This window comes from Lepisosteus oculatus, chromosome 1 (genome assembly GCF_040954835.1).
Source record: "Lepisosteus oculatus isolate fLepOcu1 chromosome 1, fLepOcu1.hap2, whole genome shotgun sequence".
Classification (NCBI taxonomy): Eukaryota; Metazoa; Chordata; class Actinopteri; order Semionotiformes; family Lepisosteidae; genus Lepisosteus; species Lepisosteus oculatus.
In genome coordinates this window covers 10,633,849-10,659,389 of record NC_090696.1, presented here as the reverse complement: position 1 = coordinate 10,659,389, position 25,541 = coordinate 10,633,849, and the positions used below count along the sequence as shown (strand labels likewise).

General features: G+C 38.1%; 1 protein-coding gene and 1 long non-coding RNA gene across 9 annotated transcripts in view; one reads left to right on the top strand and one right to left on the bottom strand.

The window, feature by feature from the left end:
- Nucleotides 1–1,530: 1,530 nt before the first annotated feature.
- Nucleotides 1,531–6,148, bottom strand: LOC107076995 (uncharacterized). The gene is made up of 5 exons (XR_001478113.2): nucleotides 5,781–6,148; nucleotides 4,756–4,887; nucleotides 4,309–4,398; nucleotides 3,364–3,391; nucleotides 1,531–3,067 (listed from the first exon to the last, which is right to left on the bottom strand). It is a non-coding gene; the product is annotated as an uncharacterized lncRNA (long non-coding RNA).
- Nucleotides 6,149–6,372: 224 nt separating this feature from the next.
- The window catches only part of kiaa1109 (KIAA1109 ortholog), a 116,800-nt gene continuing 97,631 nt past the window's right edge, over nucleotides 6,373–25,541 (top strand). For all 8 annotated transcript variants that reach the window (XM_069193468.1, XM_069193705.1, XM_069193653.1 and 5 more), the window contains exons 1-7: nucleotides 6,373–6,519; nucleotides 17,822–17,948; nucleotides 19,545–19,661; nucleotides 19,955–20,033; nucleotides 21,928–21,992; nucleotides 24,353–24,527; nucleotides 24,912–24,993. In XM_069193468.1, the coding sequence (XP_069049569.1) occupies nucleotides 17,852–17,948; nucleotides 19,545–19,661; nucleotides 19,955–20,033; nucleotides 21,928–21,992; nucleotides 24,353–24,527; nucleotides 24,912–24,993 (615 nt within the window). In that variant the 5' untranslated portion in view covers nucleotides 6,373–6,519; nucleotides 17,822–17,851. The remainder of the gene's footprint in view (nucleotides 6,520–17,821; nucleotides 17,949–19,544; nucleotides 19,662–19,954; nucleotides 20,034–21,927; nucleotides 21,993–24,352; nucleotides 24,528–24,911; nucleotides 24,994–25,541) is intronic.

Sequence of the window (25,541 nt, the reverse complement as noted above, 5' to 3'; positions counted from 1 at the left end):
ATGCCTTGATGGAAGTAGTATACCTACATTGGTGTAAACCTCTCTGGCACAATTAATATTGGGAAAACACACGAGCTGTCCCATGCCTCTGCTTTTCTGGCGACAGTTTTGTTTTTCTTTTTTCACACGTCCATGGATATACACAAAGTCAACACAAGGAAACAGGGTTACATTTCGAAACAGCAGGTCTATTTAGTTGTTTTTATAATGATGCATCTGAACAGCAATGGCGTCGCCCCTATCCCCTCTTCCCCTCTTTGCTCTTTGAACATCGACTTTCCGGCACAAACCTGCTATTCGTTTCACTATCTCCTGAATATACCCTTTCCTCACTATCCGCACTCCAAGGTCCTGTCGCAGTCCTTTTCTAAATCTCTTTCCTGGGAGGTGGAGGCCTGTCTGCCTCATGCTCTTTTTCAACTGTGCTGCTTACTTTCCATTATCTGAAGATCCTGTCGGACGGAATTCATGTGCTTTGGCTTCCTGTACAGAGCCCAGTTTTAGACCCTTGTCATGGCTTCCTGTTCTATTCACTGGCTGGCTCCTTCATCCCATACTTTTCTTGGCTCTTGTCTACACTACTGGTTCCTCCACTGTAGGCAGACCGGATACCCGTCTGCTCACTCCAGGATCTGCTGAGCTCACTCCTGCTCCTCCTCTGCTCCCCTGCAGCGGACCAGCTACCCATAACCACTGCCCATCCTTTCCTCCTCACAGCTCAGATGTTCAAAATATAGAGGGAATTCTAACATTTTTCTGTATTTTTTTTAAATATAAATTCTGAGCACTCTCTTATGTTCCCTTTACTGTATTTCTCCATTGGCTTCTACACTATTCACTCTCTTTTTCTGGAAATTAATGCCCTTTATGGACACAGTATATTTGATTGCTCTGTAGTCCATTTATATTCCTTATTTAATTCACAGTATTTTACTAATGGAGGCCTCCATACAAAGTCTAACACATCTTAATAGTGTTAGACTAATTAATTAATAAATCAGTAAATCAATAATGTAGCATGGGAGGCTTTACCTTGTGTTCACATTTCTCTCACATACAGTAAGGTTCATAGTACATAATCCAAACACCTCATAACTCATAAGTGTAATTTTCTGCTTCGGTGCTGCTCTCTCAACTAAGGAGAAAACGATCATTTGTATTAAAGTAGTCCTGAAAGTTTGAAGTAACTGTTTCAATTGTTGAAAAACGACATGATAAAGGTCTCTTTGGGAGATGGATATGCCTTTCGAATACTGCTCATTTCTTTTCCCTGATTGCCAACTGCCTACTGCATTTAAACCTTGCTGACCCCAGAATACAGTGTAAAATTGATCCAAATCAGACAAAGTCTATCCAAATCACACAACTGGCTATCTTCTTTTCTGCAAGTTGTAGCGTCCAGCTGGCTGGGTTAAGAGATATTTTAAATGATCACGCACTGAAAGTTAATTCTTCAATATAATGGTAAAAACCAGTTTATTTCAAGCATACCTTACCTTGACTACAATTAAAATAGTAGTGATCTGGTTAGCTACCTGGACTGGATAATGTAAGGCCCCAGCTTGCTGAACACAAACAATTAAAAATTAATTCAGCTGTTTCACATAAACAGACCAAAATTTATTTTTAAAGTAATAGTGAAAATTAATTTAATAAAGTTTTAATGTTTTGCAAGTACAATGTGTCGGTGTCTTTTGCTACAAATGTAAAACTGCCCCCAAAATAATGGTATATTAAGAACTGACAGTGAGGATAAATTCTATTAAACTCGATTTTTATTGTTAATATAGACAAAGGTCCAGATGACATCAAAATCGCTAGGTCCAGATGACATCCACTGCTAATCATAAACATTTAACAAAAGAATATTATTATTTTTGGCCAGAAACTTGTCACTACCACTAACATCAAGTCCTAGGTTTATAAGCTGTAACAGGCAGGGTTGATAGATTTAACTCCAGCCCCTGCTTTCCTGATTGGAAGCTGTACATACTGGAACTTCTTAAGCAGAGAGATAAACAGAGTAACACTTTCCACTTTCTATGCTTTTGTCTTTGGCATTTTTTTTCCAGATTTATGTCAATTTACAAAACAAAATAGGAAAAAAATACAAATTCAAAGATTACAGTTGCAATTTAAAGACCGATTCTTGGAAGTGAGTAGAGGATATTATATTTATTAATATATTGCACAGTGTCAGAATAGAAACGGTTTCAGACCCTTTAAGTTCGTGATTTCTTTGGTCTTTGTCTCTTGCCAACTTTTACCAACCTTTAACATTTTCTAATCTTACAAAACTAGGACCCAAAAAGTGCAGTAATTTCACTTAAGGGATATTTTAGGCTTTGTCTCCTTTTATTATTATAATTATCGGTGCATTTCAGATTAGTTTACTTTCACACAACATATTTGTTGTTTATGATAATAACTGTATTCAATTTTTCATTACAACAGAGATAGCATGTATTTGTCTGTATTATGTCTCTAAACCACACATTTTTAGCTGACTGCGATTCCCAAGCAACAGCATACTGGCGGAATATTGCTTGTGTAGGCTGGGCATGGATAAGCAAGGGTAATCTTGGTATAACAGCACTATCTTGTTTTGTGGTACAATTGCAGCCTTCCAGTGACATCGGTGAGAAATGCACTGCTCCTTCGGTTGGTGCTAACTCTCTCATGAAGAGCTTGTACCTTGTTCAAAGTTGAATAGCACATACTGTATAGAAGCAGTGCATCAGACCCTCATTTTCCCTGTGCAGGTGTAGATCAAGAAATGTTACCAGAAGGTTAAATTATTATAACAATTGGCAATTCCAAAAAGGGTGGACATACAGTATATATAAATCAATTGTGCATAGTGGTGTGGCAGTTAGCACTGCTGTCTTACAATTCTTAGGTCATGGGTTGGATTTCAGCTTGGTCTTTTTATGTTTTCTCCAGGTGCTCTGGTTCCCTCTCACACCTGTTTTTGTAAATTGGCATTTCAGAGGTGTTCACTGTGTACGTCAGAGTACCCCTGGAGTATCCTGCCTTGATCCCATTGTCCAGGTTAGAATCCAGCTCACTGCCATGTTGGAATAGATAAAGTGGTTATTAAATTGGATGAATGGCGAGTATATATGTTTATCTCTCTATACGGAAAATGCATTGTACAATGTTAATGTTTTTGGAATTAAAGTAAAGGAATGGCAATAGTAGGATTTTTCCTTTTGTGTTTCTTACTGTTCCTTTGTATAGTATTTATTACAGTATATGAAATATAGGGACTGAGTACAGGTGAAGAATCACATTAATCTAGGAAATTATAATGAAGTTAAGATGTGCATAATTGACTATAAAATAAGACAAAACAAATCTTACCTGGAAAATCCATGTCTGATGTTTTGTTCTAAAAAAAACAGGAAGAATTTGTTGACCATACCCAGTGAATAGCTCTGATTAGTGCTCTATTAATTATTGAATATAATATATGCTTAATTAACGGGTGCATTTAGATTTCTAAACAAACAATTGTCTGAATTTATATTTCTATGCCCCTTCTATTTTCTATATCACTATACAATATATTAAAGAACAGTAAAATTCAAAGAAAACAGCGAATAGCAAAGTGTGACATAGTTAAAACAACGAGAACCTTTATAACCAACAAAATGAATATAATAAAGGGTGCAAAATTGATACATTTTGGTGAAATACACAGCAGAAATTACTCTGGCAATCTTTATAAAGACAAGCATAAACAATTTTCAGGGTATTTTGAGAGGGCATCTGTTGAGAAAAAAAGCTGTTTTCTTGTTAAGAATAGAAAGTAATTTGTCCTATGTGTTTCATCATTTTCTGTAGCTGCATAAAATCAGGCAGTGAATAGAAAGCCATAGAGCAGTCTCCATTAGCCTAAGGCATACTAGATTTCAGTCTTTGTCAATACGTGCTGTAGAGACCTTTTATAACAAATACAGTAGAGGACTCCACAATATAATAATATTAACATGTCAAAAATGTAAAGACTCAAAGTCCTGAGCATGACTTATAATACTGCATGAGCACAACTTTTTATTTTGCAGATGCAGCATCATATCGTATATAGTATGTAAGCCTTGCTGTCACCACTGTAGGACATGTGCTTATTCATCTCATGTCCCCCCTCAAAAAAAAAAAACACACGCTCACAAGATAACAGACCTGCTTTTGACACCTGGGAGTGAAGGCAAGAGTCTTTGCTCTACCGCTGGATGGAACAGCGATCAGCCAGTGAGACCAAACAAAAGTAGGTCCTATTCTTTCAAATTAAAACACAATACTCACTGCAGACTGGAAAGTTAAATTTGCTGCCTAACTGGAAGCCTCTGATTGACTGTCCACTTTCTGAGACCGTTAACTCCTGTGACTGGAAGTCTAGCAATAACAAGTGAAGGAGAAATGAAGAGGAGGGAAGGGGTTGTGGGGAGGATAGAACACTAAGGCAAGTCAATGTCTTGTGCATCCTTAGGTTTAGTTATTGAAGAGACACCATCACCACAGCATAAAGTTAAAGAACTTGTGATTATTATTTATTTTCAATACACTCTAAATTTCTGTTGTGAATTTTGTAAAACTAGTTTTGGTATCGTTACAGGGTTGCATTTTTAGTTTATCATAATGAACAAAACAGAAAACAACAACATGGTGTTGCAATTAGGCAGAGCAGCTCTTCTAAACTTTTCATGTTCTTCAAATTGGACTGGCAAATAAGAATAAGTTCCTTATACTCACATAGCACTATTCTGCAAACTCCACTCAAATGACTTTACGGGTAACAGGGACCCCCCTCCACCACTACGTGCCGCACTCAACTGGATGATGCGACGGCGGCCATAGTGCTCCAGTACGCTCACCACACATCAGCTATCAGTGGGGAAGAGAAGAAAAGAAATGAAGCCGATTCATAGATGGAGATTATTAGGAGGCCATGATGGGGTAGAGGCCAGGGAGGACATTTGACCAGGTCACCAGTGTTTCGCTTTTAAGAAACACCCTTGGTTTTACATCTTATCCAAAGGATGGCACCTTTTTCTACAGTATAGTGTCCCTGTCACTATACTGGGTCATTAGGACCCACACAGACTGCAGGGTGACCCCCCACCCTACTGGTCCCAGTAATACATCTTCCAGCAACAACCTCAGTTTTCCCATGAGGTCTCCATCCAGGTACTGACCAGGCTCACACCTGCTTACCTTTGATGGGTAGCCGCTGACTAAATGGCGGTGATTGTCCTTTACTATCAGTAATTACAGTTCAGGTGGGTAGCTGCGTCAGCATGCGTAGGCTGCAAAGGAACAAGTAATAGATTTATTCCATGCTGAAATAAACATATAACTTGTTCCTATTAGTAATTATATTTTAGTATTATTATTGCTTACACTTATAAAGCGCTTTTTTGGAAACTTCACTCAAAGCGCTTTACAGGTAATGGGGACTCCCCTCCACCACCACCAATGTGCAGCACCCACCTGATTACTAATACTTAAGTAATACTGATTACTTAATTCAATATTTACTTCACAGGCTGGAGCAAGATCTGGAGGTTTTGAACGGCCTTGTGGGTTACCCTAATTACTCTTTGAAGTGTGTGACACACAGTTCTTAATTCTTAATCTCATGAATACATAATGTGCCATACAACCGTTTTCTCCCTTTAAGGCAGCACATGAAAAAATATCACAAAGACAAAGACGGAAAATTTGACTCCGATTTAGGGACGAATGCAAAACAGACTGCGTAGCTAGAAAGTACATACCTCCTACAAAACATTATAGCTTTTCAGTGCAATAAACGAGAGAGCAACTCTTCTGCTACCGGATAGATTATTGTTGCACTCTGAAGCGGTCACCATCTGTTTAGGCAGCTAGCTATTACACACTTTGCGCAGATTTATATACCGGTATTCATTTAGTATTGTTTACATTTTTTAAATTTCATGCACCCACAAACATTTCACATCAGTAACTTAACGCCATCAGTCAGAAATACAAAATCGTTGAGCATTTAATGCAGAGGTATTTCGAGGTATCAAAAACAGAATGACAGAGTGGATAAATAACAAAAGACCCCTTGAATTTCCAGAATAAAGCTAATCACATCTTAAAAGGTACAAACATGATACCCATTGACTGGTTCATTCGCGTCAAAAAGGTATTTTCAATACAATGAACTTTCTACAGCATTGTTTTATTGGCTGTTGTAGCCCCAATCCTCTTTTGTGATTGGATAGAATCTGTGTCGCTCCATTTATGGGAAACTGTCTCATTCTCTATTGGTCACTTGTCTAAGCCTCGCCCTCCGATTGGCTGGGGTGTTCCAGGTCTGGTGCCTACGGCAGGTCACTGGAAGACAAGGATGTAAATAGTGGCTCAGAAGAGTTGCTTGTTTTTTTTGGGGGGGGATGTAGATGTTTCTTACCTGAACGGCGAAGACGTTGGACGCCCCTTTGGAGAGTTATTGGGGAAGATGAGATGCAGGATATTGCGGTGTACGAGGTGGGTCTCGTGTGTGTGTTTTGTTATTTCGACTCGTTAAGGATCAGCTCAGAGCCGCGTTAAAAAAGCAGAGATTGGGGTGCGGCCTGCACTTGATATCCAGCAATGTTATGGTGGCTGTGCCAGCCAACTAACCACAGCTGCTAAAATGAAAGTGCAATAATTAAGCAAAATGAGCTGTTTATTACCGTAAGTAATCTCTGATTTATACGTGTATTCATTTGTTTTGTCTTTGGGCTGACTCAATAGACACGCACCGCACAGGTTGCAGTTATAGGTAACAAGGTTTTTAGCCTGTTTTTTTGTTGTGGATGTTATAGATCTGCTACTTTTCTATGTTTTTAACGTGGAATTAGTGATCATGAAATAAGTGAAAACGTTTCCCTGCACACATTGACTACACGAGCAATCTGTAAGTGATGTAGTTTCAGTACGTATAGTAGAGGCTTCCTGCATCTGTATCGGATCTTTTTAGTGACATATTCTTTCTTGATCCGGGGCACTGTAAAACTGTGCAGTGTCAAAAAAAACCCCAACTAAATAATATAAAATGATCCACAGGTTGCTATCCTTTGGAGGGTATCCTCTGTGACGGGGTGTTATTTCAGTCCTGACAAATTCCTGTCAATATAAGAACATGTAACTTTAGTAACCGTGTAAAGGACTTGAGTTAGCGTTTTAACTTCCTTTATCAAAGTGCCAGATAATTCTAAACAGGACATTTATCTCATTTTATAACCCACATCTATTTATGTCTGAACTTTAGAAAGTCACAAATTGTGGTTTTTAATCGTTTACACATTATTGCAAAATACCTTGTGTGCTACAAAATATTTTTTTTATTTAAGATGTTTTTCTTTGTTGGTATCTCAAATATACTTTGACAAGCATTCTATGTATGAAACTATCAGCGAACCAAGCACACTTTCATCCAGGTACTCTTCCTGCAACTGCAGGACTTTTGTTTAAATCTCTCAAGTGTCAGTTGGGTTTGGTAAGCTATTCAAATGAAAATTGCACTTCATTGTTTCCAGTCCAGACACATGAGAGCACATTTACAGAGTTCAAGGACATTTCATATCCAAAAGAAATTGCAGTTTTTGGTTAAGACCAGGAATCTTAAGTTAACATGGGTTCCATTTTATTTACATAATCTAGACCTGATATTTTGGACTATTATGATTAATTTATTGGAGGTAATTCTACAGGTACTGTAATGAGAGTTACAGTGTGTAATGTAAAATAGCAGTATATGGTGTGTGAGACAGAGCTTTTAATGGCAATCTAATAATACGAAGGTGGTCAGCCAGTTTTCACAGATTTCTCCTTGTTGTAACTTGTATATAGGTGAAGTAGTTTGAAGTGCTTTCACAGTGCATATGCTACTGTGGTGAAGTCAGGATTAATTTATTATGGAGTCAATCAACACGATCCATTTCTTTCTGTTGTATCTTGTCCTGGGTGAGTTCAACCCATGTGGCTTGTTGGGTTTCTTGAAGTAAATTTATTTCTTATTTTGGGGGGCTTGTTTTTGAATATTTCTGTGGAACAGCATGATGTGAGAACCTCAAATGCTTTGGTGATGATAGTCAATTTTAATATAATTTTAAACAATAAAAATGGCCATTCTTTTGTATCAGTATGCCATTCACACAGTGGTGAAGAAGGGCTAATTTATATCCTTCCATATTCCTTGGACTCACATTAAGGGGGCATAAATGCATAGCCCATGTTACAAGAAATGGAAGGCCATTTTTTCCCTTGAGGGTGTCATAGTGGTGCAGTGGTAAGCGTTGATCCCTCACAGTGCTGGGGACCTGGGTTCAGTTCTGGGCCTGGGTTGCTATCTGCATGGAGTTTGCATGGTCTCCCTGGGTTTGCGTGGGTTTCCTCCATGGGTTTCATCCCACAGTCCAAACACAGGCTGGGAGGTTAATTGGCTTCTGGGAAAATTGGCCCTGGGGTATATGTGTGCCCTGTGATGGGCTGTTATCCTGTCCAGGGTGTTTCCTGCCTTGCGCCTGTTGTTTGTTGGTATAGGCTCCAGCTCACCCGTGACTCCGAATTGGAAGAAGCATTTAGATAAAAGGATAGATGTTCTCCTTAAAAAACAAAGTATCCTGGTAGAATCCCACGTATAAAGATGCATATGCATGTAAGGACCTGTCCACTGGACTTCAGGCTCCCAACAGGACTGATAATTGCATCAATTACGTCGACCCTCCCCCAGCACCATTCCACTGAGCACCATTCTGCTCAAGCCCTGGTTCTAAAAGCTTCATTTATTAGAGTGTGGCTTGAGACCCAGTCCCCCTTTATATCTTCGTAATGCTCATTCACTGAATGGTTTTAATGCAGTGCAATGAAAAACATCAATGGTGAGTTGAGCGGCTGGAAAGAAATTTCTTTTTGCTCTGGGTTTGGTCCGTTGTGGGCATATTACATTGCTGGCCAGTTGTGTTTTGGGGACTACTTAATCACGAGCGGTCAGTTGTCAGACTGAATGGTGCGGACTTGTGTATTCATGATCTGGTCTCTGCTGTACCGTTTCAGTGACTTAATAGTTCACAGTCATTTCAGATTTGTTTAATTAATTAACTCTGTGTATGATCTTCTGCTGTGTAGTCCCTAGTGAGTCTGTTTTCATTTTCTTTTTCAGCAAATAACTTGATCGTAAAAAAGAATAAATGCCTCTATCCTTCTATAAAGCATCTGGAAACATCTGAGATTTTATGGCGCCTTCAGTGGCTTTATTAAGAGGTACTCTGAGACAAAAAAACAAAATCTTCCAGGAATACACAAAGGTGTGCTCTTGGGGAAGCATCAAGCGAGTTGTGTTGTACATACCCACAGTGATCGTGTTCATCAGCTCTGCCATCGATGTGGCCGTTCTGGTTTGTAGCTCACAGCAGCACATGAGCCTAGGTTGGAAAATAACTAATCTTTAAAGGCTGTGTGAAAAGTGACCAACACGTTTGTAAAAGGAAATGGCAGCAAAGGAATACACACAACACTTATCAAGGATGATTATTATACAATGGCACTTTAGAATGGTCCTCTGTTAAAAATAAGTAGCTAACGAATGTCATGTTGAGTGTGAAAGAAGTGGGAATCAAATGGTTAAAGTACTGAATTTCAAAGAGACCCTGTATCTTTAGAGTAGCAGTTAGAAACTGAACATAGAACATTTTTATAAGAATCTTCAGGCCTGTCTATAGGAGCAGATCCGAGATAAGATCTTCGTATCATCTTATGCTTGCAATTTTACAATATGATGTTTGTAAGCATTTCCATGTTATTTTGCTGGTTTCAGTAATCCTGCTTAAAGCTGTTTCACAATAAAGAAGCTTAGTCAAAAGAAAAGTGCTTACTGCTTGTAAGGAATGTAGTTTGTGTAGCTTTGGTATTCAAAAGATGTAAAACAAAACAATTTCAGTCTTTGAAAGCAGATCACCGTTGAGTTCTTTAAGGGTGTGTTGCCAGTCATTTTCCACCATGATAAAAAGTGTGCCTTCTACAGTACATCTGCTCAGATAACCCGATTGCATCCAACAATCTTTCAATAGCTTGCACATTTAATGTTTTTGATGGGGGGAAACAATGCCATTGTCTCGAGACAATTTGGTCTGGCTGGAGGTTGTTCAAATAAAATGACTGTTACACTAATAACACAATAATGGCTCTGCTGAGACAGCTTTTAAAGCTTTCTTTCTTCAAGGGCTCAGTGTCTTCTGTTTTTTTCCACCCAAGCTCTCACTTACACAGTTGGTCTAATTGTTTAACCTCATAATTATAACACTTCAAGTCAGGCTCTAAGGTGTTTTATCGGTAACTGGATAATAAAGTGAATGCTTTGAGTAGTCAGCTAGAAATTCTGTTAATAAATATACAGAGCCTGTGTGATATACAAGAAGATACGTTGGATAATTGATTATATTAAATATTAGTAATAAACCTAATTTTTATGTAACACATTTAAAAGTGTCTTCTCAAAGCGCGTTACAGAACAACAACAGAAGAAGTCCCTGAGAGGAGATAGCAGAAGAGGGTATGGAATACCCTAAGTAGTAGTAGAAAAGCCAAGAGGCAAAGACCCAGTTAAATAAAAGCCCTTCTAAAAAAGAAGGTTTCTGTAGGGACAGAGCTCCAGAGCTCTAGGGTGCAGTAGTAGAAGCCCCGTCACCCACAGAGTGTAGACGGGCTTGGGGGACAGACAGGAGACCAGAATTAGAGGAGTGAAGATTGTGAGGTGGGGAGTAGAACGAGGATTACTTGGCTTAGAACAAAAAACAGGCAACACTAGTGTGTATGGTAACTGAGTCTGTGCCTGTTTAAAGAGGAGGCAATCACAAAATTCAGGGTTTAAATAATTTTGTTTAGGTGAATAACCATTTTGACTTGTTGATGGAGCCACTTGGATCTAGGTTGAACTAAGCCGTTTTTCACTGAGGGTGCATGCTTGTCTTGTCTCTTGTGTTTGACGTATTCAGTTATGAAACCCCCCAAAAAAGTCTAAACTGCATCAGTATTCTGACTCCATCCATCCAGTTTTTGACCTCTTCCAGTCTGGGGTTGCTGGGAAGCAGGGTCCATCCCAGGGCAGACATAGACGCAAGTATCCAGGCACCAAACCAGGGCCAATTTTCCCAAAAGCCAATTAAAATGCCAGTATGTTTTTGGACTGTGGGAGGAATCCATAACAACCATGGAGATGGGGAGATTTATCCCAGATGGTAGCCCAGGTTTGGATTTGAACCCAGGGCCCCAGTGCTGCGAGGCAGTGATGCTATAGTAGGCCTGGACTGTATCTTTGTTGGTACAAGTTAAACATGAACAACTCTGAGAGCTTCTCATCCAACTTGGTAACCAATCTCTTTTGACTTCATTATATAGCCTTGTTCACACTGAGCTGTGGAGATGAGCAGATGCAGGATGAGAACCATTGGGTTAAGAAAGGAGAAGCACTGATCCCTGTGCACTTTAAGTAACTCAGGCCAGGAAAGCTGCTCACTCCCATTTGCTGGCAGATCCTGGACTTTAGAACAGTCCACTGATAAGAGACATCATCTCCTTTGACCCCCGGAGGAGGTGGATATCAGCTGGATTCAACCTCTGAATCGACACAATCTGAAAGAGTTAAGAGAATCACCCGGTTTACTGCAGTCTGTAATAATACAAATTATATTGATTTGCAGCTGTTTTTCAGACTAACGAGATGGTGATTACATTATTGATCTAAATATCTGACATTTCTCAAAATGACCTGACTTGAACAGATACCTGCACTTTTTTCTGGATTTAGCTGAGCTCTGAGGTCTGCCATTTTTTGGCACAGAACTTCCTTGCTTGGAACCAGTTATCCATGCAGCTCATTAGCCAACCTACCGTCCTCGCCTTTGATGAGGGAAAGGAGCGTTGAGTGTCGCGCTTAGTCAGACATGCAGCCCCCAAGCCTCTATCGGTCATGACTTTCAACATGGAGCTAGGCCTAAAATGTCCAGTTACGTTACAATAAAATAGAAATATTAAATATGTGAATATACAATTTTTTAATCGGCTAAGAAGAACTTGAGTTTGTCCCTTTGAAGTGTGACCTTGATGAACATTCGTCACAGTAATTTTGGTCTTCTGCTGTTCCGGTGTATCCAGAAAACAGCATATAACATCTGAGTGGCCAGGATTAAAAACCTCTCTGATAACAGCAGGATGTTTTACTGTCATCGAGAGTCCCAATTTCACTGTCATATATTTCTAATCATTTTATTTAGATATTCTGAGGCTATATTGAAGTTTCTGCTATAACCATCAAATGATAAATATTTGCCAAAGTATTGGACCACAGAAAGATGTTTCATAATGCGTGGTTATTACAAAAAACAAATAAAATACTAAGTGCCATACAAACATTCAATTCAATTCAACTTTATTTGTCATTATACTTACACTGGTGCATAGTATAGTGAAAAGTGTTTCTCATTAGTCTCTCAGGTGCAGAATATAAATAGAACAGCAGAAAAGACAATAGACAGAAATACAATAATAGTGTAAACCACAGTATGGTGGCAGTGCAAAATTGTCAAAAACTGTCCAAATACACAAAGAAAAGTATACAAATAGGACAAAAACAGTGCAAAAGTAATACAGCAATTAATAACTAGTACAGTTTTAAGTACAATTTCAGCTTATATTCAGTTGTTGTGTATGTAGTGGTGTAGGAGTACAGTCATTGTGGGTACAGGAAGAAATGAAACATGAAGAACTCCTCATTAAAAAAACGGCACACTGGAGAGAATGAGAAAGTGTAGGCAGGGCCCGTCTACGTGCGAGCCTGCCTTTCCTCTTCAAAGACATTATGGGACACGTAGCCCCATACTGGACGTGTAGAGCAGAGAAGAGGAGAGACGCACCCCCTGCCCGCTGGCGAGCGGGAGGCTGTGGGGGTCCAGTCTGACTTCCCCAACAGACCTTGGCGGCCTTCAGCAAGCTGTGCGCTTCAGCTGGGTTAGTCACAGTGGGCTGGTGACGTGACCTGGGCTCGAACCCGTGATACCTGGGCTGTACTCGAGCAAGCACCTTTGCTGGTGGAGCCCCTCAAGGCCCTGCCGTCTTACTTTTGTCTCAACAATAGCAAGTGAGCTAAAATTACTCAGTAATAGACAGCATTTCAGTAATGGTAGTAAAATCATAGAAAATGGTAGTAATTCCGAGGAGTAATGCTGTTTTTAACACTCTTATTGTCACATTGCATCTGAGCCTTCGCAGGATGTTGCAGTCTGACATTGTAATATGACGCCGACATTTCTGCTCTGTGTTGTAAAAGAGTGCAGTTAGTAAGCCTTTAAAGCCATGCAATTAGTAAAGTTAAAGCGATTGCTATAAACAGCCTGTTCTCCTGTAACCTAAAATAATAAAGCAAAAGGTGCAAGTTGTTTTCTGAAGATCTAGCCTGATGGAGCCTTGCGCCACCGTTCACTCACTTGTGTGGATGTCCCCTTTTTTTTTAAAGTGAAAGTTCATATTTTGTATCGCTACTTGAATGCTCAAGCCCCCCATTTTAGGAGGGGAAAGGAGTTAGATGTCGGCAAAAACTGCAGGAGAAAAATCCCAAACTGTATGTTGATCGGATAAGTATGAGTCAATACTTAGTGGTGGAAGTGGCTTTGTAATTGTTCGCTTGTGTAAGAGTGTTTCCATGAAATCCTTCACCCTTAAGCTTCCCTGCAACAGGCAGTGTTCAGATGGTAACATTTACAGTTCCGGCTGTCTGTTTACATGCTCTTTTATCATACTTAATCTGTCCTTAGTTTTGACCTTATATTCACTTCACTGGACTAAAGGTGTCTAACTTTGGCATATCCAATCACTTGAAGTTTGTTGTGTGCCCTCGTTCCTTTAGTTTTCAATACTCATTTTCAGTTTTAAATCACCCAGTTCTGTACCTTGGGTATCTTGTAGAGTGTTATTGTACTGTGATTCTGAAAAGGGAATTCGTGACCTCCAATTTTGATTCCGAATGTAGGTTTTAATTTCCGTTATTAATACTGTGTATTTGTATAACAATTGCTATAGTACAATGTTCTTGTAACTTCAGATTATAGAAAATGATGCGTCATGCAGATAGTCCAGTGCAACTTTGAACTCGCAGCATGAAGAAGATATTTTATATTCGCCATTCTAGTATCTGGTGATGCATGTATTCTAGAGTAAAACTGAGGTTTTTCTCAATTTTTGTTATAGAGAGCATACAGGGTGTGTTTATAAACTGTAACATCCACTTTGCTCAAAGAAGTGCACGGTTTTGTGATCTGTAAAGAAGGAAATATTTGTCTGATTCAAACTTTTTTTTTGCAAACGGGGGGATGGAAAAAAATACCTGTAAAGAATTAGATTATTTTTACCCCTGAGGGAACTTGGTATTTCCTTTTTATAACTTCTTAGAGGTATTTCAACACACTTATGGATTTTGACGTCTGTCTGCCCTGGAGCTCCAGGTGAGGAGGGACTTGTCAGTACAGATGAGCAGGCTGGAGCAGCATTGCAGAGGGGAAATGCTCACCATCTGAGTCAGGGAGTTAACCCTTGATATGCCAGAACACGTCCTTTTCCAGCACAGAGAGAGACTGAAAATGAGCTGGGAAGCACCATAGAAGGACACATAAGAGCTCTGCAGTGCCAATCCTAGAGTATAAATAGTGAATGAGACAACAGCTCGCTGTACAGCACAGTTCAGAGTTCGCATTGACTCTTGTCAAAGAGGAAAGTTGTACTAGAGTAGGAAAAAATCATGTTCTGGTAGCTGACAAGGCGATGTCTCAATATATTTATTCATGTGAAGCTGGAATGTAATATTTTTACATTAGTTTTGTAATCGGTACACACACAGAAATGCAAAAAAAAATCGGAATCAAAACCGAGGACAGGACAGGTGAGGAATTTGGTTACCGTTTTGGTGACATCCAGGGAAGCTATGATAGGAAAGGTACAGGTACAGGAAATAATCTGCAGGCATACTGTCTCAGCTGCAAAAGAGCAATGTTCTTGTGAGAGATGACATTTTTTAAAAACCAGAGGCTGTCTTTAGTTGATTGATCAATGTGCATTTTCAGCAGCGATATTTGTGTCGTGGAGATACGGCTGCCTTTAAAGTTGTAAGCAGTGTACAATATGTTATTAGTGTGCACCTGGGTTTGTGTAAATACTGTACTCTGTGTCCATTAAATGACGATTGTCTTGCTTACCAAAACAATTTGTCTTTTGGTATGATTTTCTTTAAGACCAAATGTAAGCACCGTAGTAGTTGTGGAATGGCAATGTTTGCATATTTCATGAAGATGTAAAAAATTAATTTAATGTCATTGTGGAGCCCCGAGCAGTTGAATAGGTGTGTGTGGTACCTTGCAATGTATCAGTTTACTGAGGAGCACATGTACTCTACTTTAAAGTAGTAATGAAAGTAGCCATTACATTCATTCTGTACTTCATATAGCATTTACATGGAAATAAAATGATTTTAATTGAAGTTTTAGTAAATGTAGTCATCAGTATTCTAGCTAATAACATTTGTCTATCTATCTACCACTAGATAGGCAAATACAGAAAAGAACCATTAATTCAGTATCGTGATCTGCTGTGTTAGTATTCAAAAGTCTCTAAACATAGATAGATAGATCATACTTTATTAATCCCGTAGGGAAATTGATGTGTTACAGCAGTCCAGCCCAAGACAAGCAAAACAGACATCAGAATAGTTATAAAACAAAAGACAAACAAGATAAATAAAAATAAATAAATACATAGGTGTGTGCAAAATGTGATATACACCCTGACAGCCGCATGGAGGAAAGACCTGCGGAAACGTCCCCTTGAACACCATAGCTGGAGCAGTCTATTGCTAAATGTGCTCCGCTGCCCAGTACAGTCCCATGAAGCGGATGAGAGGTGTTGTTCATGATGGCTGTGAGCTTGGTCAGCATTCTCCTCTCAGCCACCACCTCCATGGGGTATAAACATGCTTTATAAAGAATGATAAAATTGTCTGTATAAATGGTAGGATGAGAATGGACACTTCTTGCTGTTCCTGTAGTGTGTCTCTTGGTAGTGTGTCCAGGACCAGTGGTACGACGTGCAGGATGAAGAGTTCAGCAGATGTTGGGTGAGATCTTCTTTGTCTCTTAGACAGGAAGTTTTTGGGAAACTGTGGGACCCATTACTTTTTTTTTATATTAGAGGGCAGTGTGAGCACACTTCAGCAATTCATCCCCCTCCTACAACATGTACTGTAACTCGTATCAAAGTTTAATTGAAGGACATAGGGGATGGAGTTTACAGCTAGAGCTGTTAATTCTGTACTTTTGGCTTTTTGGATGAGTCGTTTTTATTGTGTTAGCCTTCTGCTTGTTAGGATACAGATGTTTTAATTAGATTTGAAAAGATTTTAAAAAAACCATAATTGTTGGGGTTGAAGTCCCTATACTTGCAAACCCCAAGGCATTTTTTTTTGTATTTCTCCCAAATCAATCAATGTTTTTTAATGTTGCTTTATTAAATGTTTTGAATATTTTTAGGTAAATGAAGAATGCTTTGCTTACACATTCAGTTAATCTGAGGCTTTTTAATTGTTTAAAAAAAAGTTTTGTAACAGCTCTGCTAAGAATTAAAAGGCATCATGGCTGCCTCTAGGATAGAGATTGAGCACCACTCTTCTGGTTAACCTGTGGTCACTCTTCTGGCACTGTTACTTGACAATCATTAGACATTGTTACCATAATTATTTTGCTAACATAAAGGGAAGATTGTAGTAAGTATTAATACCACATTTTTGTGTTCTGTATGTTAAGATTTTTTTTCTCATTAGGGTTCTTTTGTTAGAATAAATATGTCAAAATGAATTTCAAGTGTGTGTACACTCTTATTGGCCTGTTCTTTAAATGTATTTCTCGAATAGTTGCAGTATATTATATAGTACAGATATCACTATATAGATAAACCCTCAAAAATGATTTGGCAGCATTTCACATTTGTCAAGAAGGATTTTCGTTTTGCCTTCTGTTAACTGGTGTGTGTATTGAGCTATACTGTATTGGCATTTGTGATTTTTATTATTTTCCGTTTAGCCTCAGTATTGGGTGTTGACAAAAGTATCCGAAAGTCTAATCGGAGTGCATCTAAACTGAAATTCTGAAGTATGAGCATGTGGGAATTTTATTACTTGACTTGAAAGTTGTTTTCAGTGGGGTTTTAAACCTAATGATTCACCCTTTTTCTTTTCTTTTCCAGTTTAGTTAAGCTGTGTGCTTCAATTGAAATTAACATAAATGTCAAACATTAGTCCTGCATCTCAAGGGACGAGAGAGATTGTACAGTATGCTGTAAATGCTGCTTTCCCTTCCGTTTGTCAGACATACTACAGACCATGACAAGTGGTAAATGCTACAGTATGTACAATGAAGCTTAAGTGCTGTAATCACCCGAGTCCTGATTTACTTTTTTAAACATTTGCTGCATTTTTGAAAATGGGTAGACAGCAGGAGTATGGAGGGATTTTTACCAAACCAAATTATCAGAATAAGTGCAATCATTTTTCTACTTTGTGGGATAGATATGGTGTTCTTCACTTTGAGCTGTAAACTCCAATTAGTGGCTGGGCAAAGGTTCATAGGCCAGTTTCAGTAAAATCGGAGAGGATTTTAATTTTGCGTCTTTGTTTTTCACCATCTGGCACTTAATGTAGCAATGTGTGACGTAATGACGTTGGTTCTCCACTTTGATGTCATTAATGTGCTTTTGCTGTTTTCTTTGACAGTGCTGGAGTTCGTGATACTGCCTGGTAGCCATGGATCAGAAAGACAATGGCAGCACTTTTCCCAGCTATAAACAATTGGAGAATTACCTTGAAAGGCACGATTCCAATTTTGTGTGGCTGCTTGTCGGTACGTACAGTATGTCCTTTGTCATTATGTGCAATTAAGTAACGCAGTAAATGCAATTAACTTAAACTATAAATCAACCCTTTTCCTTTCCTCTTCTAGTTTGGCGATTTTAGATGTAGTCACAGCAGGCCTATATCATAGATGAGAGGAAACATGATGATGACCGAGATTTCTGATCTTAAAAGAAATCCTGACTTTACAGAAGTGGGTGGGGCTGGCACAGGTGTGAGCAGTCACGATTGCGCACTGCATCTAGTCCAACAAATGAAGTTGTTGCAAAGGTCAAATCATTTCTGGGCCTTGTCATCCCTACAGTTTTCTAACAGCTCTGCTTCAATGAGGAAGTGCAGGATTCTTGGGGAAATTCATTTATGTTCCAGTGAGGGAAGAGTGGCCCAACAGCACTAGTAGTGAGCAATGCAGGGCCATGCTTCACGCAACAGACGAGGGGGTTGTTGCAATACATGCTTTTGCTGCTTCTGCTTTTTACAAGAAAATGTTTGTCAATATCTAGCCATTTAGGTGTAGTGACATTCATTTGAACTGTGCCTAATAGAATTGAGTTTTTGATAAGCAATTACTAAACACGTTCTGTACTACTCAAGTGCCGTCTTCTGTTTTACCAGCCATGAGCTCTCCTTCACATTTATCAAGGTGGTTTATTAGGCAGGGGAAGGGGGTGTATGTTTTTAGCTCTAAGCATCATTTGATCAGTGTTTGATAACACTGGGAGATTGGGAGCAATAAAAGCATAACTCTGTAGAACATCTGGTCATCCAGAGCAAGCCAGGGGCGAGCTTTCTTTAGAACTAGCCATCACTCTTCAGCACATCCACTCTTTAAAACGTATTGCTTTGAAACCATGGTAAATAGCTGCAGGGAGCCTGCAGAAGGCATATTGGTAATACCTCAGTGAAACAGCTTGGTATAGATATTAGATTTAATATGTTAGGAAAACACCCTCTGGGTTAAGGCATTCATTGCCCTCTTGGTGTCTTTACTTTCTTTCTTAGAAAGCATGGAAGCAATATGGTATTTATATAAAATATAATATTTGCCCTTTTCTAATATATGCATATATATTTATTTGAAATAATATTTCAAAAGATGCATTTGATATAATGAAAGATATCTGAACTTAATATTCACTGCCTTAAGAGGTTTTGTTAATGGTGCTGATCTCATTGAATAGTGTTTTTAAAGATGTAGAGGAACACAGCATCACAGAAGGAAAGCTTGGTTTTTAAATTAAAGTCTTCTCCTTAATAGTTTTATTGCAGCGAATGCCAGATTGCATATGTATAATTTCAAAAGCACTTCTGTTAAAAGATTAGTTTTCATTAGTAGCCATAGAATGAATGCATTCTATAACCTACCAATATTTCTGTCATGCTGTCATGTCCCTGTTTATTTATAGGTTGAACTACTTTCAGAATTAAAACTATTTTCAGGTTTTCACCCCGAGCTAAATAACATGTTGTTTTTCCAAAAGATTGTATTTTACGGTTATTGCCAAAGTCTTTAGTGGGTTGCACACGCGTTTAAAAACTTTGGAAATACCTTTTCATTCTTCTAAAATTGTTGCCTTTCTTTCAGCTACTATTCTGTCCTGCGGATGGATTATTTACTTAACCTATTACAACTCGAGGAACATCGGACTGATCCTAACCTTGATTATTAATAGGCTGTATAAAAATGGCTACATTCACATTGGTAAGTGAATACCCTGAGGAAGATATCTGGTGTGCACACAGGCTGTTTCTCATGCATTATTAAGAATGACATAGCTTAAAAGTGTAATGATAGACTGAGTCTTGAGATAATCATAAATAGAAATATTTTATACTATTTCGATCTCAGTGTACTGCGATATTTCTGTATGCATGGAACCGATCTATGTAAATATTTATTAAAATAGTGTCAAATACTTTAGTATACACAGTACTACAAAACTTTGAAAATGTATTTTCCTTATTTTTAACATTTTCAACATATCACTTCAACAGGCTCCTTTTCCTTCTCTGTGCTGTCTGGAAAGGTCATGTTCAGGGACATTTATTACATCAACGAGGACATGTCTATCAGGTGAAACTTTTGTTGCCATGTAGAAATGTGAATTTAATAAATTGCCTGTGAGCTTGTTCAAGTTAGTAGCGAACCTCAGTTCATACTGTCATTGTGTGGAGCACTGTAGAATATGGATGGGTGACACTCCATAGTGCTATTTGGATCGCCACATATTATGTTGTACTGCTAATAGCTTTTGCTTAAGCTTAATACATAGTTACTCCAAGAGTGATCTCTACCTGCTGACACTTGAGACTTTTGCTGAGATCGCTAGACCAGACACAAGTGATGCTGAGATTGTTTTCAGTGTCTTTGACCACTCACTACAAAGGCGTCCCAGTAAACCCAATTATCTGTATTTACTCTGAATCTGAACCAGAAACTGATATTTAGTCCTGTACATCAGCTCAGTGATGCCTTAGGCAATGATCTCAGTAATGGATTGAGAAGCATTAACCCTCATTGCAGCTGGCAGTGTCTTGTGTGGTGGTCATAATACAGACACACTCATGACTGATAAATACTTTCATGATCTAACTTGGGACAGTGCAGGGCAGTTGTGGTGACTGGCCTGAGAGCCATTGACTATTACCTGGGACTCAGATGGTTACAAACCATCCTTTCCAGTTTCACTGCATTGAAATATTAAATAATGTATAAGCCTACATCAGTGTTATAGTTTTTGCAAGAGTTAATTACCATTTATGTGATTTTCCATAAAGTGAGACTGCTATGAATATAAGTTCACTCAAAAGATATTTTAATATCCTTCTAATTTGTTTACTGAAAAACCTTTAATAAAAAAGAGACCACAGTTTTAATGGGCTAAGAAGATCTTACATAAATAATAGGCTCCTGTTAATAATTATATTTCCTAAATACAATTCACATTCTATATTCAGTCAATAATTAATCTGAAATGTTGAATTTAATCTGTTGAACATTTGTATGTCTCCACTATTAAGAGGAGACTTTTAAAAATGCAAGATTTTAAAAATATTTGTCATAATGTGCACATACAATTCTCCAGAAGCCCAGCACATTGGAGTTGTACAAAAACCAAACCGTGGTGAAACATCAGAGGAATGTGTTTTCAAAGTTTTTGAAATGCTTGGCCGTTTCTGTTGAGAATCACAGGAATAGAGGGTTCCTGAGTTGCCGTGCCAGTAAAAACACTCACTTGAGTACAAGTGGAGCTCTGCAGTATGTTCCAGGCATCATCACCTGTCGAGGAGAAGAGCAAAATCTGTAATGAACATCAAACTGTCAAACGTCATTACTTCAGTGAACCCTCCTGAAAGTGCTGTTAAAGACTTTATTGATCTTTTTATAAAGTGACCCCAGTGGGTATAGTGCCAATTTTTTCTTAATCTAAGGACCACTAAAACTCCCATTATCTGTAATAGTTAAATGACATAAACAGTGCCTTCTGTGGATCACATTTCCTTTACATTCCCTGGAGACCTGTTTGATCTTAAGAAACACGTCAGTATGAGGTCAGAACGGCTGTCAGAAGGCCTTATTCATTAAGATAATAGCAAAGAAGAACAAGGTATACAAATGAATTTAACCTAATCAATATTTTTCTTGTGTAGAAAAGAACAACAAATTTGTATCTAAACCTGGGCTTTTAATTCTTAATCAGTTTCTGACAAGTCATTTAAGCTGGAAATTTTCTTCTCTGAAAGAAGCACCAAGTGTTTATTTTGACTGTACCAGTGCTGACAGTTTTATAGTGTTTTTGATAATGTGTCAGAAGGAGAATGAAACTGTTTTGCTTTACCTTTCCGTTTTGTTCTTTGCTTTATTCACATTTGATTTGGGTTTTGTGTAGTTTTCAGTTTGTATTTTGAAGTTGCTTTGATTTGTAAAATTAGAAGTTGTAATGTGCTACTTTTCTTTGTCTTTTCAGAATTCAAGATGGTTTCCTTATATTTCGGTGGTGGAAAATGTACAATCCAAAACAGAAGCAACATGGTAAGGCTTTACTTTGTGCCATTGCCTAACTTATTTTCCAAATGGTTTTAACCAGGGCCCAGATTTTCATTTGTATATGTCAACCTAGGGTGAACGTGAAGTTTTAAGACTTCTGCATTAGAAAACATTTGCATATCAGGCTCTTGTTTCTTGCCAGTTGGCCTCCATTGCTTATTTTCTACTTTAGTATCCTTGAGCTAATCTCGTTTTGTTTTTTTTAACTACAGCTTTTCATATGTAAGGTTATTACCGGGCTTTGAATGTCACTGGAATGGAAACTAATTAAATAACGCATTGAAACGGTAAACTGTGAAAAAAATTGGCAAAGATATTTGTTACAAATCATTTAGTCCTCAATTAGATTGTTCAACATTGCACAAGAGAAAATGGAAATTGAAGATTACTCCCAAAGGATTGTTGTCCTAGATTACAATTGGAAACTAGTATCTAAAACTGTCTGTCCCAGAAAGGAGCTTGAAATGTAGAGATAAGTTTAAACTTTGTGGACAAGCATATACAGTTTCAGTGTTAATTGACACAATAATTATTTTCTCGAGTTTCATTGTAGATCAGTTCTATTTTTGCATATACATATGCATTTTTCCCTGTTAGGTAACAATTTCTTGAGTTCTGCTTTCAGTAAATAAGAAAGTTGGGTATCTGAAGCATGTGACAGTTTTTCCATTTAAATATTGAGCATCCTTAGAAACAATCTGTGTATGCATGCACATTGTTAGAAAAATAGTGTACAGAATTTAGACATTAAGTATTTTTGGTTAATCCTTTTGATTCATGACTGACTCTGATAGACTTGAAGGATTTTGACTCTCAATAGCTTGTGACTTTTGCAGCAGGGACCCAGAATTGATCAGCCCCGTTGATGACTAATATTAATCAACTTGATGAATTCGCCCTTGTCAAATCTGTTGAATGAAAAGTCAGTGTACCTTCTACAAAAAATGTCATTTTCCCGATGATAAGTTTGTACGTTTGTTGTGGTTGAAAATTATGTTTCTTTTGATTTTCTGCATTTTTTAACATGCTTATACTAAGGTTCTAAATGAAATCGGCTGTTTTTGGCTTATCTGGTAAAAGCTCCACCCAGAGCACATGCTATGATCATGTGTTCAAGTCTGGGTCAAGATCAGTCAGTTGTGACCAGAATTCCCTAAGTTACGGTGTTGCACTGGCTGAGCATTTACGGTGTTAAGAAAAAGTGTTCGTTTTAGGCCATGCAGTTAACCCAGTCTTCTCCTGAGAACTTGCAGTCCTAAAGTGCTTTCAGTGCCTCCTCTCCAATTGCTTCTACATCTCAGATGTGGGGCTGCATTGTGCTTCCTGTTTTCAAAGTTTTATTATTTAAAGGGGAACTGCAGCTCTATTTTTATATTTCGACATCAGAAAGAAACAGTATTGAACGCTTGTGAAACACTATAAAGTAAACTTAATTTAGTAACTTAATCTAGTAACTGTAAATCTCCAATTTACATCACAGAATAGATGAAGTTTACAGTTATGGTGAAGTGAAGCAGCCTTATTCCATTGTAAACAAGCAGCCTTGTGAATACATCTCTTAATCCAGTGAAAATATTGCTCTCGACAAAAGAGGGTTTTGCCTACAAATGCTACTTGCTTGTTAACTCTGCACGCAGAGCATGTTGGAACATTTCTGTGGTGAAATGGCTGCTGTACAACCTTCGCTTGTACATCACATTGCGTTAGTACAGGGACTAGTGAGCAGGAAGGTGCTGCTTCACGTCGCTATTCGTGGGCACTTGAATGCGAGTTTGTGACAACACGGCGACTTACTGTACTTTCACAAAGTTCACAATTTTGTGCTTAAGATTTTTCTACACCGTCCGTGAATTTGTTTTGTTATTAAGATTTAACGACCTGCCTGAGAAATTGGGACTGTAGTTCTCCTGTGAAGATATGGAGATCAGAGGAGATGACCATTTTCCATTTTGGGGAATTTACAGTGTAAATATTAAACATTACTGGTTGGGCTTGGACAGCTTAACTGCTAAAAGGTCCTTTGACGGGATTATGCCTTGAGAACTATAGCCCAGACATCACAAACTCAAGTATGGGCTGTTTTTGCAGCTGAGATTGGGTGGGTTAGGGTTCCTCTGGGTGTTATCTTGCAACCTGTCTGTGATCCCTGAGATTTTCTGGGAGCCTGTAATTTAGCGTTACAGCTATTTCTGTGCAACTGACTACTCCATTAAGGCACTGTGGAGCTGACACCGTATACAATAACATGATATAGCAATAGATATAAAATTGCTCATTTGTTTGCTATGCTTCTGTTTTAAAGTTAAATGCTTAAAATGCTTGTTTTTGTCTGATTTGTTTTTTAGATCCCAAAGCTGAAACCAGGCTGTACATAACTGTGAATGGGTTTGAATTCCATGTATACAACAGGACTGATCTTTATGCACGACTGCAAGAAACCTTTGGACTGGACCCAACCCTCATTATACCTAAAAAAGAAGAGGACAAAGTGAAAGATGGCAGGAAAAATACTCTTGAGAGGTATGAACATTTGATACGGAGTAACAATTCTTCTTATTTTGCTGTATAGAATGCTCTAAATATAAGCAATTAATAATTAATAATTTAATAATAACAACAAATAATAATTTTAATCATAAAGATTAGTTTACGCACAGAGGCTTCATCTGCTGCATTTTTTTGCCAATGCTGAAGAGACGTTTATTCTAAAGAGAATAGTGTAACCCCAGAACACGTTTGTGTACAGTGCACGTACACTAAACAGAAATCTGAACTGCTTCCAGACTTTATGAATTGGTACCATAGTTGTGGTGTTAGGTGTTTTTTCAACAGCTTTCTTCTGATCCTAAACCGCCCATTCAGCATATTTCTGCACAGTTTTTGAAGAACAGTTTTGTTTTGCAGTGTTAACATCAAAACTGAGTCCCAAGACCCGTCATCTTCCTGGAGGTCCCTTATTCCTGTCATTAAACTCAACATTAGCACTGTAAGTTGCTCTGTGTCCGGTAGTGTGTGGTGCAATTTATAAACTCATGAGAAGCTGCATGGTGCAGTTTTTCACTAAAATAATTTAAATGTGTTAGACAAGTATAACTAAAGTTTAAATGACATTATTAGACAAAACCATTTTTTTCTGAAAATAAACATAAGTTTATTACTTCAACATTTAACTTCAAAGTTAATTCATATCCACTTTAAATAATGAATAAAGAAATAAATGTTGGTATAACCTGCACGAGCATTGTTGTCAGCACAATACAAGCACTAGCATTTGTTCAGTTGACAACCAACATTTGTATTTATAAATTGCTAAATGAAGCAATTGAGTAGGTTTACCTGAAAGCTATTATAATTACACCTAACATTTCACATCACATTTCACAAACTGCCAAGTTTCTAATCTGAGCCTGATGCATAAAGCTGAATTAGATTAGTCAATAAAGCTAGCATCCTCTCACCTGGGCTAACTGAATTTGGGTCCGTTTCCATGAAACCCATTAGCTTTCAAAAACAAAATACGATCTGTCACTACAC